Below are 20306 nucleotides of genomic sequence, written 5' to 3'. Positions count from 1 at the left end.
GATAGACTTAATATTGTCCTTTTTTTTTTTTTTAACTCTGGAATAAGAAATCTGAGGACTTTAATTTTCTTCCCTTCCATTTCTTAGCTTGACTCAAAAAAACTGACTCTGAAAAAGCAAAAAGTGGAGTTGATCTCCTGTAGACACTGGTTGCAGCACAGATGTTAAAGTAGTGTTTGCTGCTTTTTACAATGTTCTCCAAGAATTTTTGTTTCTGTTTTGTTTTTTGTCTTTGGCTTGTAGTAAGCAGTTACACAAGGGAAAATCTGAATACTAGCTGTATATTAGCCAGTTAACTTTCAGTGACTTAAAACCAAATTTGTCTTGAAAGAGGATAACATTTGCAAGCTGATTTCTTAATAGCAGCAGGTGGCTTCTTTCTGGCAAATGCTGACATGTTTTGTCAGTGAAGCCACTAGGCTTCTCATCTTGATTAATTCTTAATATAATTCAATTCCTTGGAATTTCATCGATACCAATTTACCATTTTGTCTGCAGTACTGGTGTTGAATTGGTAAATTGATACAGAAGCCAGGATTTACTTACTCATTAATCAAAACTGTTCTGGCAACATCATTGTTTATTGGATCAGTAATTTATTACACATCTGCAAGAATGCTGCTGCTGAAATGTTTCTGTATGTACATGAACCCTGTTCCTACCCTGCTACTCTCTACTAGTGCTGTTAAAAACCATAAGAAGAGAGAAAAGTTTCATATTTAAAATGATTTATGAAATTTGTTTATCTTCTCAGTAGCCTTTTTCAGCAACAGGAAGCACTTGTAAACTGGAGTTTCTACAGCCTTAGACTGTGGTCCAGTTTTGTTGTTTGTCAGATGAGGTCCTGCTTTGCAGTTATGGGAAACAGCACATTTGTGTGTTACCAGGTGGATTGCTCCACAATCCAACAGAATCCAAGTCCTTTGGGATTATTTTAAGTTTAAAATACTTCTGTTTGCCGTTTTTCACATCTTCCTTATGTCAGCAAGAGTATACTTTCAGAGTGCACATTGTTAGCAGCTCAGTTTTGTTGTCTTCCATGCAAATTGTCCGTTTATTGCAATAAATTTTACATTTGAAAAACAATTACAAATTTTTGAACTACAGGGCTGATAAAGATACCTAATAATATTCTAAGTTACTCTTATTTTGGTTTTGTTTTTTCAGTTTTTTTTCTGAACTAAAGTATTCAGTGTAGGTGAACTTCCTTTTGGCTTACTGTTTCCATTTCTTCAGTGAAAGAAAAGGTATGCTCTCATTGGGAATTATTAATGTTATCCTTGACTACCGAGTGTTAAGACTGATTAACATAATCTCTGGGTGACAGGATAAAAATGAAGCAGAACACACCACTTTCTTAGTGTGATTTATTTCAGAGTATCCAAGTTCCTTGTATTGTGTTCAAAGACGTTGCCGTGGCTTAAAATTTGTATTTTTATATGATTGCCTACAGATGTACTGTGTTATTCTTAAAATAGTACTTTTAATGATTTCTTATATAACCTACCAACAGTGATCATGGAAGTAAAGTTCTAAGAAATTAGAACACCACAAAATACCAGAAAGTAACTGTTGCATTTCATAAATGTTAGGTATTACAGACATGCATGGTTTGTGCAGGACTTAATGTCTGTGCCCCAAGTGGGCTGAGTCTCGTCCTAGACTCATGTAGGTAGGGAGATGCCTGTACACCTTGTGCTTTCATGGATATGGTTCTAGGGGAACAAAAACATGGGAATTCTGAGCTACGGCCTCAGTGCTGTATGGCAACAAGTGGAATTAGGATCCATCTGCAATGGATTCTTTTACATTTCTACCCTCAAACACAGTAACACATCCTTTTGACCTTGTAAGTTACATTCTGCAGACCTCCACTGTGCCATTAAAGTTCCTGCCACACTTTGCATGAGATCCAGAACTCGGGTTAGTTTAGTACTTTTTCTCTCTGCTGTTTGACAAGTCTCTTCCCCTACAGGAAACCGCAGCAGAGGAAATGTTTATTTCATGTTTTTTTGTTTAATAATATCAGAGTTCCTGGGTTGGGAACTGTAACCAGCATCTCCTACCCAGGTTCAATTTAGCTGTGGTAGGAGCTGCTGGGCAGCTCCGATGGGGCAGCACTGGGGCTGTGGGCATCTCAGATCAAGGAGCCATAAAACAAATTATTTTGATTCATGCTTTTTAGAGTAAGAACTGACCTCAGGTCTTCAAGAAGGCATTTCTTTGATCCTACCGGAACACAACTACAAAGCCTTGGGTCCCCCCAGACTGCAAAGATACCAGAATTCAAAATAATGCCTTTGGCTCCTGGTCCTGACAGTCTTTCTGCAACAAAACGCCAACAATGCCAGTGCTAATGTTATCTCCTGCCTCCCAGCACACTGAGTTCTTGTGTCTCCTTGGCTTTCTACAGCCATTTGGGTCTGTAAAGACTGTTGAGCATGAAATTCCTCAAAATATATTGAGTTCTATACCTCTTTTTCAAAGTTAGTTGTGGGAAAGAATCAGTTGTTTAATATTTATTAATGGATTTATAAGGAAATAATATTCTTACATACTTGACTAGACAGGTCTTTAGTTGGTTAGTGGAGCAGCTGGAAAAGCTGAAATAAACCACATGCTGTTTCCTCTAGATGTCTGTTTTTAAGTTCATTTTGTAGCAGCTTGTAAACCCCTAAGAAGGCAGCAGGTGAGTCTTACCAAAATAAATATGTAGAAACTGTGTAAGTAAATATAGTAATACAGCGCTAAACAGTACTTTTGCTGATAGAACACTAAACAAATACAGAATTATTTTTAAAATGGAGCTATTACAGAATAGACACTTGATGCCTTCCTGTTGAGACAGCAGCTCATTTTGATGTGAATCTGTCTTTGAGGGGGGCCAGGACTGCTTAGGTATAAATGAAAGCAACAACAATATATTCAGCCTCTTTCTACTCTGCTTCTGTCTTTAGTTGGCTCTAACGAGGAACAGGACAGTGCATCAGCATTGCTAATTAATTGTGGGGGCTCTTCAAGGGCGTGGGTGTTGGAGGGAAATGTAATCAGGTGCCCACACAGCTCTGATCTCTTTGTGGAGTTAACAAACTCACTGGAGTGAGAAGTGGGCTTGAATATCCACCACAGCTGTGAATGTCAATCTATGCAAGTATCTTGGAGAACTGCATCCAAAGGAAGTCTAGAAAGAGCTGAACTGCCCAGGAGAAGCTCCCCTTTTGTTAAACTGTTGAAAATCTGGGCAGAGAGATGATGGAAATTTCAATCCCATTGCATCAGTATTTGAGCTGGGGTAGTGGGTTGGGTGGTGTGTGTGTCTGGGTGTGGATTAAAAATTTCATGGAGAATTAAGCAGCCTCCCACCCTTCCAGCTCAGATGGGACTCTGGGGTTGACCGAAAAAGAGCAAGTGAACAGAAAGCTGGAGGCCTTAGGTAACGGGTCCACCTGTACATATGTGTGGATCTTCCCCCATAAATGCCAGTGGACTGTAGCAATGGGTTTGCAGCACTAAGGAAGGCAAGAAGCTGCTCCACCCAGTCATGTAGTAACTGCAGAGAGGTTGCAGTTTGTATACTTTTAAGCCTAATCAACAAGAAAGGAGATTAACTCCCTGAAACAGACAGCAGCTAACAAACTCTGAGTGATGTCCAGCATAAGAACTGAGAGAATGATCAGTCTATAGAAGATAGAATAGTAATTAATAAGAGAACTATGTAACTTGTAGCCAATGAACATTAATGCCTGTTTGCTAATGTTTAGGAATACATCTGGTCCAGGTAGCTCTCTTTGCAAGCTGTAGTTTGAGATACAGATTGAGCTCTGGGTAGGAGATGAAGAGTGGTGATGGGTGACACCGTCCAGGTGGATGAACACAGAGAGTGGGGGCAGGAGCCAACTTGGGAGGAAGGACCAAAGGGTATAAAAGCCCAGAGGTCCTTTGTTTGAGGTGCCTCCTTGGGGGCACCAGCTTGAGCTGTTTCAGTGTTACTGCACTGTGAATAAATTGCTTTATGAATGAGACATCCGAGACATGGGAAACCTGGGGTCTAACTGGTAAGGAAACCTGGTCTGAGTGGGGTGTGTAAGGGAGTCCAGCAGGAACCTCTCTGGTCACTGGAGCCACCTGTGGTGAAGGGGCTTTGATCCCAGCAGTGAGTCCCTGGTGTTGGGAGTGTGACTGCCAGAGACTCTTGTGAATGGTCAGACTGGGGAGTTTTCTTAACACAAGAATATATAAATACGAAAAAGTTTTGATAGTCAGTGTGCTTGATTTGTGGAATACCACTGAGCACCCAGGTGTGTCCAGCTGGAATAATTAATCAATGTCTCTCTTGAGTGTGTAATTACTGGTGTGTTGCACACTGGGTAATGAATCCCATTTTTCTGGGCAACAAACTTGTTGGAGATCTTCACTCTCCTCATAAAATAAATAAGGGTATGAGACAGGTTCCAGAGGAGCTGGGGTATACCCAGGCTGCTACTTGCACACAGGAGTGGGGCGGGTGTCCCTTGAGAGCAGTCACTCTCCGGAGCTGACCAAGGCTCCCAGAAAGGCTCCCGGAGAGGCACAGGTTGCACAGAGCTCCTCTTCTCTGCTGTAACCCAGACCCGGCGATCCCATACGGCTTTAATTATGCAGATATTTGCAAGGCAACATGGTGCCAGAGGCTTTAATTATACAGATATTTGCAAGGCAACATGGTGCCAGAGACACATCAGCCAAAGCATCTGCAGAGGAAACTGCTGTCCCTCGCTAGTCCGGGCCACCGGATGGTGATGATTTCTTCATGTGGCAGCAAAGGTAGGAATTTTAGAAACGCTGTGGATAGCAGACAGCCACCCTCAGGCAGCACAGGACTCCGGGCCAGTCTCACTCCCACCGCCTGCTCCCAAACCCTCCGCACACGTGCTGCACACGTGCTGCGGGAGGGGACAAGGCAAGGAGGAGCACTGCCAGGGAGCACGCTGCCCTCACCACTGTGACCTTCCAGAAGGCACCCAGCTTGAGACACCTGTACAGGCATGTCTGCACCTGGCTCTGCAATGTCTGTCCAGCTGTGCTCACACCCAGCTGTGGCCTCACCAACTGCTGAATGCAGTGCTGTTCTTTTGAGAGCTGCGCTTTGAATAGCAAGAATCTAGAGGAGCTGTTTCTAGGAATGGGACAGGGAAGACCTTTGTGCTTGTAGTTGTCACTCCCCACAGTTTTCTAGCTGTGAGGGAGGCTTGGAGGGGAAGGAATGCCAGGTTAATCTCTCAGGAATGTTTTGAGGTTTTTTTCCTTTTAGCCTGGAAAATGCAGCTTAATCCCCCTTGCTCCCCAGACTTTTCTTTAGGGGGACATCTCCTGGTGGGCAGCAAAGTGTTTAAAGAGAAGCAAATGCATTTTTGCTTTTGCCAATGTCCAAACATTTTTGGACAGAGTTTCTGAACGTGCAGTGGGTGTGGGACTGTTGCTACTTTATGACAAGAGTCCCATGGGCCTGAGCCCAGCCATCACTAGGGATGATTTTGGCTAATCCCAAGAAGGGTGACCACAGTGGAGCAACAGCTTCCCATACAGGTATATTGGTGTTTTGATGCCTGTTTCCTGAGGGTCACTGGGTGCAGGATACCATCTGCAGCATCTGCCCTGGGCAGGGTTAACACTAGCACACCCAGGCAGGCAGGAGCAGACGGCCACCCGCTGGGACGCAGGAGACGGCTTCAGCCCTGAACTTCTTGCAGGAGATGATGTCACTGAGATGTGGCTGTTTCCAATCTCCAGCTGCTGGTAGGAGGCCCCATTACCAACTGTCTGAGCATTTCAGGCTGTTGGAAAATGTACACGGAGGGCCAACACTGTGAATCTGGGCAGATCAGCATGCAAGCAGGCTTTTAAAAATAATAGACTGAAAAAACAGTGATTGTGTTAAACTCATCAATAAGACCCAGTCAGGGCAGCCAAAGGTTTGTAAACAGCCACAAATGTGTTCAGATTTGCAGAATCAAAGAATATTTTGAGTTAGAAAGGACCCGGGATCTTCAAGTCCAACTCTTCAGTGAATGGCCCCTTCCAGGGATTGAACCCACAATCCTTGGTATTATTAGCACCAGGCTCAAACCAACTGAGTTAATCTCAGGGTTGCCATAAAAATACCCCAGGAACTACATGTTGTACCACAAAACAGACCCTCCTGAAGCCACCAGTGGGACTGGGGACTGGCATGTGCAAGACTAAAAGAACAAACCTTTGCTCGTTGTGCAAAGGCAAAAACTGACCATGAGAGGAGCCATATGTTAGTGACACACCACGAAGGATCCCACCACTGGGTCCAGCACAACAGAGGCCATCATTTCATCTTAGAGGGGTTTCTGTCACTCACCGCAATAGCCTGGGGACCTCAACACTTGTAGATGTCAAGCAAAGCCATGGCTTTGTCTCCAGTAACAGGCTAACCTTGTAGATCTAGTCTGTGGCTACAAAAATTCTAACTAAGGCTTCCTCAAATTAGTAAAAACTTATTAAATCACAGATTTTAATTCGATTCAGCTGCAATTCACCACTGTAATTCTAAGATAGAGAGTTTATGGAAATGACTGTTGAAGAGAATTAATTTGTTACCGCCCTGAGAAGAAAACAGGACAAACCAAAATAAAGTATACTTCTAGTCTGTACTGAGTATCTCCATTACTTATGTTCAAAAGGATTATGAAGGAAACAGAGGAGGAGGCAGAGGTGAAGAAAAGCATTTGAAACTTCACTTCTATGAAATGCTTTGCTGAGAATTGGTGAGCACCCAAGAGCACCCCCAGTGACCCATGTCTGCAGAACCAGACAGCAGTGCTAAAGATAAAGGTTTTTAAGGTACTCGAACTCTTGAACTGTAGCTTGACATTAAATTCTGTGGCAGACCAAAACCACAGTGACCTAAAAGTCTTGCACCCATTCCTATTTCTTCGAAAAAATTTGCTGTGTTATGTTCGTGCCTGCAGAACATGTGCATCACATCTGACTATGCTACCCTGAAATCTCCAGACCTTTTCCACTCATTTATTCAACATGCAAAGCTGCTCTGTGGCCTGGATTCTGAGATGTCCCACAGCAGCAGTCTGAGGCCCTGACCAAAGCTACGGAAGGCTGCTCCTCCTCCAGGACTTGCCCTGCGCTGCTTGAGTCAGTGATTCTTCCCTGCAGCATATGGGTCTCTGCCATGTTTAAGGGCAGACTTGCCTCAGCCTTTTGTGCCTGCCTTTTGTTCAGATGAAGGCTGGCATCAGTATGAAGAAAGCCACAGGATGCTCTGGTGGGGCTGCCCCAAGCAAGACCCTCCCTGGGGACAGGTCAGACAGGGAAAAAGCACCTGAACAACCCTGTTCCAGTGCCTCGAAACAGCTTTCCTGCCATGTCCCACATGGTACTCCAGCCTCATTGCTTACCCTCCTCCCTCCTGCACACTCTAGGTTGGTACTCCACACTGCAAAAGCCCCTCAGGGAGCAGATTTATGGTCTAAACACAACAGATGTGCAGCAGCAGTAATTTATATAGTGCTTAAACACTCAGCAGTGAAATCACATACCACCTCCTTCCCCCAGCCAGCCACTCTTAGGAAAACTCATGAAACATGAAGTGGGCTTTAACAGCTCCATGTAGTGCTGTGGCATCTGCCAAGGGGTTTCTTGCCAGCTTCTCCACCAGCCCTTTCTTGGCTGCTTCTCCTGGGCCACTGCGTGGTTTGCTGCAGCACACAGCAGCGTGGTCTTCCCTTGGCTCCTGCTGTCCTGTGCTGACATATAGCACATCACTGTTTAGTTGACTTGAGGAGAGGTAGGAAGGAAGCTAGCAGGCCATTCTGCCATCACTGAGTCCCCTGCTCAGCCAGCATGGGGGAATATTATCTTCATACTTGTGCCTCTATCCATGGGGCTCCAGCAGGGCATCTGGTGTGCAGCATGCCCAGGGAGCCAAACTCATCTAAGAGGATCAACCACCCTTGTGCTCAGGTGTTGGCTCCGTGCCACTATGTGCTGCTAAAGCCAAAAGATCTGTCCATCAAGGAGACAGGGCACACTGCAAGAGGTTCTTGCCTGATGGCTGCTGAAATCTCCTCCATCATCTTCCCATGTCCATCTGGGTTGGCAAAGGAGGGGGCCTGTGACAGCCAGGTGCCAAATAACCAGGGCAACATATGTGTACAGGAACTTGTCCTTAGTTTATCCAGCAAGAAAGAGGGGGAAAAAAGGTTAAAAAAAAAAAAAAAGGTGATCTTAATGCAGATCTAAGATGTTGTTTCCTCCCAAATTTCATCTGAAGGCTGGTATCATTTGTCATTGTTATCTACTGCGACAGGGTATAGGATGGGTGAGAAGAGCCAGTATGCTTAAGGTGTCTGACCAAATCATCACCATTGTGTGCAAACTGCAGTGTGTGTTTGACAAGGGCAATGTTCATCCCCAGTGCCCATACATTTAGGGGGGAGGAGGGCAGGAACTGGCTATAAAAATGCTGCCCAGGAGAAGACCCATGCTGTCATGACTGACCATACAGGAGGCCAAAAATAAGTGTGGAGGTTTTAGAGTACCAGCATAGGCAGACACGATGTACCCCACCAGCCCATGTTTTGCATGCCAGTTTGTCCTTCTTCCAAAAAAACTCAGTGCTAAGTAGCTTACAGAAATCTGCCTCAAGAGGCTAAAAAGCTACTTGAATCCCAGGACGTAATCAGAAAAGTTGTAATTCCTGCTGTTTGTGTGTTCCACCCTCAGACAGGAAGATATTTTAGCAAATAAGTTACTGAAAAGCCAGTTTCTCCAACAAAACCAAGGAGATGATAAAAGGCAATGGGGCTGTATAACTAAGTTTAAAAAGTACACATATCCATATGCATATACACATATATATAAATACTTTCACTGTAGTTCTGTGTGTGAAGTGCTAAGTGATAGAGAACCACAGTTTTGAAAAACTGTGGGACATCACCAATCTGTGCTACTGCTCTAAGGTAGTTTTAAACTTAGCTGGAATGCATGCAGTGGCAAATGGGAAAGCTGTATTACCTCTAATGGGATGTCCACATGAGAAACGGCTCTGAACTTACCCATCAGGTAGAAGGCATCATCTACAGAACTGATTATGTGGGGTTTTGACTGGGTCCTATTCTACCTAACAGATCAAGATAGTTAATAATGAAGTTGCAATTTCAGGGGGAAAGCTCAGTCCATCTGACATGTATCTAAGCATGAGACATTTAACACATTTGTACTATGTTAGAACAGTGTAGTGAGATTTCCCCCAATACAAAAAGTAAATGAAGACACAAGTGAAAAAAAATTGGAAATAGTTTATTTGCTGCATAAGGAAATGTCTTGTAAATTACATATAAAGAAACCTGTTATGCTGTAGTATATAATTTCCAATATTCCACAAAGATAATTGTAATAAATATACAAACCAAACCCAAGTAGAAGATTAAATCCATCAGGCAACCTACAATATGGTTCATCAAGTTTTATACTTTCAGCATTAGCATGCTTAAAATCTTGTTCTTTTTGAAGTGATGCAGCAAAATTCTTTTCACATTTCTTTGGAGCGTTTTCAAAGCTGTCTAACTACAAAATACTGTTCAAAATTAGCTGGCATTAGTTAAACCACTCAAGAAAAGTAACACCAAGGTCTAGCTGATGCAAAGGTGTCATTTTTCTTCTTGCTTTTAAAATCCATCTAGTTTTGCCAGAGTTAGGAATTATCTGATATAAGTGCACTATGAGTCCAGCCAGCCTGAGGCACTGCCGACTCTTGTCATATTATGACTGTATATAAACTTCATAGATTATATAGCTCTGAAAGGTTTCTCCATTAATAGAGACATATCCCCATAGAATAAAAAAAACAATAACATATTGAAGCTGCAAGCTAGTTAAAATGGTTGTACCCTCAAGTGCAGTGTGTGCTTAGAAACATTTTTCCATAGTTTCATTCTATCCCACATCAGACATTTTTATTTGATTTTAAATTTAGAAGTGCTGATAAAGGCTTTACTGATGCTTCTAGCCTCTAGAAACAGCATATAGAATTTTTTGACACCTTCTGCTGTTCTCTATCTATAGTTTCTAAATTTTTTCTAAACAGCAGTCTGAATTGCATTTTAGACTTCATTGCTGTGGACCACACTGACAGACAGGCCTATTATTCCGTACAAATCCCTTACAAACTGAAAACACTTCACTATGCTTCACTATTACTGAATACTTGGGGGTATAAACTCTCTAAAACACAATTACCTAAAAATATTCGTTAATAAGCTTAATGCAAATATTATGTAGAAAAAATGGTTTAGTTACAAAAAAATTCATTAGAGGGCCAATAAAAATATACTGAAGAGAAGATCTTTACAAAAGTGAGGTTAGGAAGTATGAGGCATTGACATTCACTGTAAACATCCTGTGTTCACTAGAATCCCTTGTCTAAAGTACATGTTCTGGTTTTGTTCCTGAGCTTCATGGCCAACACTTGCATAGACAGCTAAACCTATCATAAAGGGTTGTTTATACAGACAGTTCTGTTTGTACAGAACTTCAATAAACTAATGCTTTGAAATAGTTTCATTGCACTACCAGGTAGTTACGGAAACTGTGAAGTATGGTATGTACTCAGTGCATTGGGTGGATTGGGACAGCTACCTCATAGTTTGTTAATCTTAAATAATATTACACTAAGAAGTGTAGCTGTTTGACGTTCTGGCTTAGCATAAATATCTACTCCTGCTCACTGCTGCAAGGCTTGCTTCTGCTCTGCCAAAGACTGCATATGGCAAAATGTCAGGAATCTGAGCACTACAGCATCAAACATCCCCAGTAACAAGATGCAGCTTATAATCAGTACAGAAGACCTCACAGAGAATTTCACCTTTACCCAGGCAACACGAGTGCTTTCCTCCAGGTTAACCTGCTTCTATTGGAGGAAGTTGGAAAGTACTTATAGGGTAAACACAATATGGAGTGGCCTAAGTAAAAAGTCTGAAGAACATACTTGCATTTTGGATATGAAAAGCAGGCATGTGTTTAGTTACTGCACATAGAAATGCACATGGAAGTGGTACAGACGGACAATTATATCCCCCTCACAAACAGCACAATAACACAAAAGCAGCAAATTGCCAATTTTAAATCTTATGTTAAGGCAAATCTAGATAAACAACCATAACAGGATTAATAAAAATAGGGAGTTTTTCTTGGCTTTTTCTTTGTTTACTTTTTCTGTGATTGGCTTTTACACATTGATAAAATTTGTTTAAGCACTTTCTGGACATCTTCATCCATTTGACCCTAGACAAGGGGAGAAAGAAGAAAAGATGATTGATCTAATTACTGTACCTCAAAAATAGTTTGTCAATATTCTTAAAGAGTAGAGAGCTGCATGAATTCAATTTCCCAAATGGAGCTTAGTTTGTGCTTGAACTATCATACCTTTTGGGAGGGATGTCTTAGATAAAACACACAAAGTTCTTACTAGATCTGCAGAAGAAGCATCTTTAATTAAAATACCAAGACTGTGTGACTGACAACATGCAACCATACCTGCACAGCATAGAGAAGATGCATCCTGTAAACCGAGACAATTTCCTGATGTTGTTTTTTTGTTTCCTAGAAAACAGTTAAGCAGAAAGGCATAGAGCATTCAGAACTATTAATTCAGGACTCCTCAACTAGATTTACACAGGGGAAATTACAAACCAGTCTTATGCAATGCACTGAAAAACAGCTCCGACACTGCTGTGCCACTAAGCAGCCCAAATTTGCTCGGAAGCATGTCCATGAAAATGCTGTAATTCTACCCCTCCCAATAAAAAAGCTGGTGAGGTAACATCAGTTGTAAGAAGTGTTGAGCTGCAAAGGTGTGGAATGAGCACATACTCTACTTCCAAGTTTATCAGCAACCAGAATTGAGGAAAGACTACAATATTCTGACCAACCGATTCTCAACTGCAACCAAACTCTTCCCTAAAGACAATGACCCATCTGTCAGAGGTCTTAACCCACAAACCCCTCAGTCAATGAAAGCCAGGTTCCCTTTTAATGATCACAGACTGCCACAACCCTCAGTCAATGAAAGCCAGGCTCCCTTTTAATGATCACAGACTGCCACAACCCAGAAGCCATCTTTCCAAATAAACATGAAGCTGCTAGGAAAGCTAACCTACAAGAGGGAAAGTGATTCTGTCCTGTTTTAAATACTACCCACTTTCCTAATATGCTGCCTACCTTTGCACCTCACACTACTTCGCTGGTCCTTAAGCAGCGGGAAATGAAGGATCCTTTCAGACATGGAGGACTGGAATAAGAAACTGCATTCTGAGTCTGAACAGGATGCAGTGTGTAACTGTCTGCCTACTGTTTCTCCCTGCTGCAAGAGTATTTTTCTGACTCTCTTTCTGCTGGGGAAGGTAGGAAGGAGACACCAGTTAAGCCATTTAGCGTGTCAGTCTGGGAATTCTCCTTCCAGAGTCACTCCACAGCTCTCTACAAGGGCCTCTAATGGGCATTACTTTCTTTTCATCCTCAAAAGTGAATTAAAGTGCTCCTTTGGGCAGGCAAGCTCTTGGAAATATCAGTTAAGACTCAACCCAGCTTAGAGGATTGGACCTTTCATGCACAAACAAATATAATTTAAAAAAACCCTCTGTAAGGAGTTCAGAATTTCAGAGAATTAACTGTGCTCTCCATAAACACATGGATTTGCTTGATTTGAAACCTCATGCTTTCGGTGAGTATGTCTTCCAGAAAGCTTAATAAAACAAAACTACTTCAGCTGATGAATGTTCTTGGAAAAATGCACAAATCCCCTGCACATTGGTCATACTTTTCCACAAAACAGGGGCTCGGCAGCAGGTTTGGTCATTAGATTCCACTACAAGAATTTTGTTTCTGTATTGGCCTGAGAAAAATATATGGGAAAATAGCTTGCTTTAGTTAGACTTTTTCTAAAGAGAAATTTGTGACTTGCAGATTCCTAGATGTTTCAGTGAAACAGAGAAATTACTGAATTTCTGGATGAAAATACCCTCCCGTGTACTCATTGACTGTATTGCATTTTAAATAAGCAGAGTGAAGAATAGTACCTGTATCTTTGGAGAGCTGGGACTAATGTTAGGTTTACAAACTATCACACTTACAGTCAGTTGGTTTTGCAACTGCTTCACTTGTTGTTGTAACACCTCCAGCTGCTGGCTTTGTCTTTTGGGGGCACTGGTGGAGTAGGAAAGCTGAGAAAGGCTGTTCAGTGCTTCTTTTAATTTGCTAATTTCCTTGGACATTTCACTGATCTAGGGAGGCAAAAACCAGGTTTTCATCAGAAGATGCAAGGCATACTGTGTTCCTGTGAGTCTCATCTATGAGTTATTTGTGACTTAAATTTAAGAATGGGGAAAAACAAACTGTAAATAACTCAATGGACAAATAGAGACATCATGTAAGCAAAGGGTTACAATGCTTCGCTATCTCCCATCCCAGTCCAGTCTATTCAAAATGGACTCCTTGTTCTGAAAAACAGCAATATTTACAAAGAAGGACTGCATTTACCGCCTTTACAAATTCTGCTGCTGAACGCAAGACACAAATATAACAAACACAGGCCACCTATTCACAGCTAGTAAAAGGCATAGTTTTTATAAAGGAATTTGTAGTGATAGAAATGGTTGCTGCAGAGGAAACTTAGTCAAATCATGCTATGGTTGAGATGATACATTAATATCACAACAGTGAATTTTTGCTCCTTCCTGATCTTGTCTCCTCTGGAATCTCTTCCTGCTGTAAATCCTACTTTTTTGACCTCAGTTGCCTAAATAGTGGGAACCCAACCCAAGCAGAATTTTAAAGAGGTAAATTGAAAGATCATGTGTATCTCCACAGGAAAGGGAAATCAACTGCAAAGTTAAAGATACTGAAAACTTCTTTCAACTTTAAAGCCTGAATTTTTGGATGGGCAAACACACTCAGAAGTTACCAACATCATTTATGAGATCACTTGTGCACCACTCAACGTGTTTTGCAGCCTGAACTCATACTACTCCCGCACTGTAGTGAGTCGCTGACCTTTTTATCTTTATCTTCTTCTAGTTTTGATGAGTTTTTCATTTCAAGAAGGGCTTCTTGAACTTGGTGGTACTTTTGTTGAAGATCAGTCACCTCCCGTTCCTTTGCTTCAAGCAGAGTATGCATACCTTCTTTTGCTTCTTTCAAGTGCAAAATTTCATTTCTCAGTTTCAGAGCATCTAAGGACACGTTTTCCTTCTCTCGCATTACATCCTTCAGTTTGGATGACAAAACACTGACTTCACCCTCTAGTGATGACTGGAGCTTTTCATATGTAGCCTTGGGTACCATAGCTTCATTAATTGCAGCTTTTTCTTCCAGTAACTCCTTCTCTAAGTTTCTTAATTCATCTTCCTTGTTGTTAAGCTGTTTTTTGAGCTCATGTATTTCTTCCTCCATTTCCTTTATAGTATTTCTGAGTGCACTAATCACCTGGCGGTGTTCAGTAATTGGCACAGAGTTTTGTTTCTGAGTGTCTAACAGTTGCTTTAGTTCTTCTGCTTCATCTAAGACTTTTGTGTACTGGGATTTCATTTCTGATAACTCATTTTCTGCTTTGTATTTCAAAGAATTTGTTACCTCCATCAGTTTCTCATGTTCTTCTCTAGGAATGTAGTTCAAAGCTATATCATCTAGAGTTTTTTTCTTCCTAAAGTCTTCAAGCTCTGTTTGTGCTTCTTTGTACAACTGAGACAATTCACTAAGTTGTCTGTTGAGGTCATCTACCATTCTGTGCATCACATCTTTCATTTCTCCAGCTTCAGGACTAGATTCCAGCTGTGTCTGATTTGTCAGCTTGTCCTGTAGCCTTTTAATTTCCTCTTGCCCTTCTTTGTACCTCTCAATCAGCAATGCTTTCTCTTGATTAATGTTATCAATAACTGAACAATATGAATTCTTCATTTCCTCACACTCTTCCACAGACAATTTGTTTGCCACATTCTGCTCTCTGTCTTCAAACTTTTTCTGTAGTTCTCTCACTTTTTCTTTTTGTCTTTCGCTTTCCTCCAACGCTTTCTTCAATTCTTGCTTAAGTGTTTCAACTTCTGCATATGTAACTTTCAACATACTCAGATCAGAATTGGTTTCTTCACTTTCAGAGGAAACAAGACTCAGCTTCTTTTGCCTTTGTGCATTCAAGGCGTCTTTCCCAGCTTCCTCATACCTGTTCGGAGTTTCTTGGAACTTCAGGTTAAGATCAGAACCATTTTCTGAAATGTCTGGGCTATTTAAATGATCTGTTTCTGGAATTCTAGACTGGGCCTGAGATTCCAGGTGCCTTCTTTTGGCTTCAGAATTCTCTAATTTCCTCTGCACATCCTTTAAGTCTTCCTGGAGGTACTTCATTTTTACTTCTCTGGGGCTTGTCAATTTTTCTTGGGTCTTAGTGGCATTTAATGTAGGCTTCAGCTCCTGAGCCAAGAACTCATTTTGTCTATCTACTGTTTGCTCAAACTCTGTTTGGGTTGAATAAGATTCTACAGCTGAATCCCCTTCTTTAGGTGTTCTTTCCTGTCCGAAAAGAAACACGAACAATTGCACAATAAATACATGGACAAGATTATATTTTTTTTAGAATAGAGTAAGCAAGGAAATACTGCTATATCCTACAGAGACGGATGATTAAAGAACCATGGAAGAAAGTTTTAGAAAAATTCAAAGCCCAGCTGCTACCACTTAGTCATCTGCAGTGAGAGAGGACAGTAAGTGCCAAGGTCGTCTGAAAGTCTGGGCTGATCTCCATAAGCTAATAATCAAAGCTATGCAAATTAAAATTCTGCTAACCCAACTGCTGACATATTTTAGAATGTGGCTATCATAACAAAGTTATTCAGTAATTTATGGAAAAAGTGAGAAGATAAAACACTGATTTAATCCTTTGGGACAGAGTGTTTCCATGATCTTATGAACAAGCTCGTTAAATTATCTTCAGAGTACAACTCCTTAAAACAGTAAGAAGCTCTTTGTTCTGCTAGCAGATTAAGAGAACACCAGAACAGCACAAAAATATGCCACCTGTAATTTGTCCTGCAGCTCCTTATTGTGCAATGTCAAAGAAGCAATTTTTGCTTGCATCAACAGCAGTAGATCTTGTTGGTCAGCTTCAGAACTCACATCCAATAAGCTATCACCACCTTCAGAGAAAAAAAAAAGAGATTCAAAAGCTTTCGAAAAGCTAAAATGCTTTATTTTATGCTTTATTTTAACATTTAAAGTTAAACAGTTTGTTCCCATGACCACTAAATGCAGTGAACAAACAACTGTTCCTATAAACTCCCCAAAAAAGTGTTAAGTTCACTCAATAGAAGCAGGAGGTTTTAGTGGGAAGCTGCTAGTGGAATTACAAAACATTACTCTCAATACTTAGTGTGTCTCATGTTCCAAGCAGAAAGGCACAGAGGATTTCTGAGCAGTTTTCAACATTTCATGCCACCTAAAATGCCTAACCAAAGATGAAAGTAAGGATTAACTGTATACCTGTTGTGCTGTCACTCAGTGTGTCTTTATTATCTCTATGCAAGGAGCTGAATTCTTCCTGCCAAGACATCAAAAGAAAATGTTTTCACAGAATGCAGTTGTAAAGTTGGACAGCTCCCCAAAAAGAACTAGAGACAGTATAGATCCTGCTGGATAAAGCCTGTCAAAACGGATTTCTTTTATTTCTGAGGTCTTGTTTAATTGTAGCATCTTTAATGTCTGTTAAAGCCATTCAGGTTCCATTGCCCAATTCTCATTAAATACTAAGAAATAAGGGCAACTGTCTTGTAGATAATTTGAAAGACTGCAGCCCCTGTGATAAATAATAGCAATATATTGACATGTATTTAAGAAAAAAAATCTTCAATGCCATAAGGTAAAGATCAGGTAGCACACACTCAATTGTTTCCCTGATGTCTTTTGGTAAAAGGGTCTCTTTTTGCACTACTCAATTCCATGCCCTTTGCTGGTATTAGAAAATGAACTCTTGTAGCATTAATACTTACTTTCATAACCATATTCCTAAACACTAAGTAATCTATGACCATTTCTATATATATATATATTTGTTAAACTTTCGAGTAATCTACATTTGCTTTATAAATTACATGTAAATAGATTTGGACTTCTTTTTGTTCCTAAAAGTCAGTTAATTAGGTTGCAGAAGACTCTGCAGTCAGCAAAATAGAACATTAAGCAAAACAGATACTGTACTTTCCTTCCCTAAGCTCATAAGAACAGAGCACTGATACCTTGCACACTTGATCAGCAAAGAAAGCCTGCCCTTTTCCAGTCATGGGAGTTGAAGTTGATGAGTGTGGAGAGGACAAATCATTAAGCTGTAAAAGATTTTTATACAAATAGGTATGTATATGTACACGCACATATAACTACCTCTCTAACATCTGCCCATATACACACACACACACACATGCATTAAAGAGTACTTTTTCCTGCACTAACATAAGTCACAATTCTAGATTATTTTCGAAGAGCAGGCCTAATTATTTAGGGCTCTTCTGAGCCAGTATTACATAAGGATTGTAGTTATTACACAGGTAGCATTCCACTTTAAGATTAAACCCAGCTGTTAAATAGATTTCTATAGTATCAAAATGCAGTTTTTTACTTCTATATGCATATATTAACATAATAATGTGTACATATATATATAATCAAAATATACAGAATTATTTACTTATTGAAATCGGCAAAACCAGGACAACTTCAACTTGAGTTTGAAAAAGCACTTGTACACTAACATTTGCACATTTTATCTTAGGCCATGCTGTATTTCAAGCAATTTTCCTTAGTTAACCTAACCAACATGTACTTTCATGGTGTCATCCTAACATAAGGAAAAGCACTCATTGTAAGGCATATAAAATAACAGTGACAGAGCAAATCCAGCCCACATAATTCACATAATGTTCAAAATGTCTTATACCCCCTAAAAGTATCTCAAAATTGGTCTTTTCTTTACCTGAATAGGACTGATAGGAGGAGGTGGGGCTTTGCGTTTTTTTGGAGTTCCACTTCTTTCTGAACTTAATTTAGAGCCTTGATCATGCTGAAAGTTTCACCAGCCAGAAAATGTAGGTTTGTTAGTTTGGTTAGTAAAGTCCGAGCAAGTTGTTTTATAAAAAAAAATAAAATATAATCCCACATTAATATCAACCTTAGCAGCTCATGCAGTGCCTTTTTTTCCTATGTAAAGACCGTATCTCTACTAACATAAAGATATGAAACATGCCTGACAAAAAGAATCTGCTCCCTTGTAACCCATGCTTCAGTGAAAACAAACAAGATTTAGTGAAAAAGCAGAAGCTGACAACAGGTTTAGCACCAGTGATCTTAAATAATTCCATTCATACATAGCCCAGTCATGCCCTTCATGGCTTCTTCCATCTTTCCTCTCCACTGGCTTCTGCCTGAGCTCCCTGAAAAACCTACCTCTCCACTCAGAGAAGGAATGAACCAATGCACTGTGCCCTCATCTACTTTCCAGCCACCAGCAGGTCTACAAGGTTTAGGTGCACTCCAAGATATGATATTAAACACAAAATTTAAGAAAACAGTATAACTGCCTAAATCTGCTGGGATTCTCACAGGACGGGGTCTCCAGTAACCAGAGATAACTTTCAATTACATGTTTTAGAGATAGGGTATTTTTCTAGACCACCTCCTCTACAGTTGGAAGAGATAGGGAGTCCAAAAGCCAAACTCCTGCCTTATGCATGAGAAAAGCACACATGCACATACACACTCGCACTCCCTTCCTTGTCTCACTAAGGGTGCTGACTGCTTATACGGAGAGAAGCCAAGTCTAAAAGCAATGTTTCTGAAATATATTTCTTAACTAAGCAACAAAAACCTTTTACACAGTAGTCATGGCAACACATCTCACAGTGACATTCACTATTGCTTCCAGTCCTGTCAGTTACTAGTTCTTATGGTACACGCCTAGATAGTTCTGAGTATTTTCAAAACCAAAAGGACAAATACCTGCTTCGCTTTTGTCGGTGATTTTGTATCTGTGAAGCAGAAAAGAGGTGGAATAAACGTTAAAAAAGGAAAAGTTATTTGCCATTCTTAGCCCACCTCTCAGGTCTACTTCCCATATCACAGATAAACAGCTTGATTTTTGAATTCCTGTCTGAAAGCTGAAAAACATAATTTCCAAATGCCATTTGAATCACACCCTTTCTCTGCTACTGTTTGGGTTTTATACTGAGATAAAATCTGAAGAATCACGACAATTCTTATTCTATTATAGTCTCACACCATTCTTCCTCATTAAGCTTCCTACTTCAGAAATCCATCTTAGTTTGAACATAAAATCTTCTGCCTGCTTTAGATCCTTCTTCAACCCCTCTGCTGAGAGGTTGTATGTTCCACTGACTCTCCCACCTAATAAAAAAGAATCTATTCCAAATTGTATTCAATGTCTTCAAAACTTCACAATGCTGCTACATCAACTTACCTTTTCTTTCTCCAAAACACTTCTTCTTGCCCTCAGGGCTTTATCCCATGCTAAATATTACCATCTATGGCAAAGAGCTTTTGAGAAGTCTCAGCCAGACGATCTTGAAAATGGCTTTTGCAACATTTCAGATTACAGTTTGAAGTAAATTTCTTGAGTGCTAAACATCTACATAGCCCATTCAAGAAGGGACAAACTGCACTCAGCCTCTCTTACATACCCACATCCTGAGATAACTTTGATGATAGGAGGTTCTGGATCCCTGTATTCTCAGAGAGCTTGGCGTAATGCAGGGCGTTCTGTCCAAAGACATCTACTAAACTGACATCTGCACCCCTCCTAAGGAAAGCGTCCACCATGTTAAGGTTACCAACTTCACAAGCCATCATCAAAGCAGTTCTGAACAAAAAAAAAAAAAACAAAACACAAAATCAAAACACAGAGAACAAGTGTCAAGAACATACTCTTTAAGCAGCTCATTTTTTCAAGAAAAGAAGTGTGATGGTTATTGTGCAATAACGTCCCTCCTCTTCCTCATACATACTCTCCAGCTGCAAAGACAGGTCATTTCTAAAAATGGCTTCCTGAGATCAAGAGGAGAGTCATAGATAGAAATGGCTGCAGGATAAAGTCAGACTAACAAACCTCACTGCTACACTACAATTACAGTGGTGGTACAACAGGAAAGCCTTTATTTCATTGCTGCTCTCCTTCACATGCTGCTTTTTAAACAAAAGAGACAAACAGATTTCAACAAAAAAAACCCAAAAAA

The 20306-nt window shown here is 40.6% G+C and overlaps 1 protein-coding gene across 3 annotated transcripts in view; it reads right to left on the bottom strand.

Moving 5' to 3' along the window:
- Positions 1-9303: 9303 nt before the first annotated feature.
- Positions 9304-20306, bottom strand: part of RAI14 (retinoic acid induced 14) — an 87739-nt gene continuing 76736 nt past the window's right edge. For 2 of the 3 annotated variants that reach the window (XM_064642595.1, XM_064642596.1), the window contains exons 9-18: positions 19755-19933; positions 19057-19085; positions 18035-18121; positions 17304-17390; positions 16552-16609; positions 16090-16208; positions 14074-15585; positions 13155-13304; positions 11560-11625; positions 9304-11307 (exon numbers count right to left, since the gene is read on the bottom strand). In XM_064642595.1, the coding sequence (XP_064498665.1) occupies positions 11230-11307; positions 11560-11625; positions 13155-13304; positions 14074-15585; positions 16090-16208; positions 16552-16609; positions 17304-17390; positions 18035-18121; positions 19057-19085; positions 19755-19933 (2365 nt within the window). In that variant the 3' untranslated portion in view covers positions 9304-11229. The remainder of the gene's footprint in view (positions 11308-11559; positions 11626-13154; positions 13305-14073; positions 15586-16089; positions 16209-16551; positions 16610-17303; positions 17391-18034; positions 18122-19056; positions 19086-19754; positions 19934-20306) is intronic. The other variant, XM_064642597.1, reaches the window with a different exon arrangement.

The sequence above is a fragment of the Pseudopipra pipra genome, chromosome Z (assembly GCF_036250125.1).
Source record: "Pseudopipra pipra isolate bDixPip1 chromosome Z, bDixPip1.hap1, whole genome shotgun sequence".
Taxonomy (NCBI): domain Eukaryota; kingdom Metazoa; phylum Chordata; class Aves; order Passeriformes; family Pipridae; genus Pseudopipra; species Pseudopipra pipra.
This window is presented reverse-complemented; position numbering and strand designations above follow the sequence as displayed.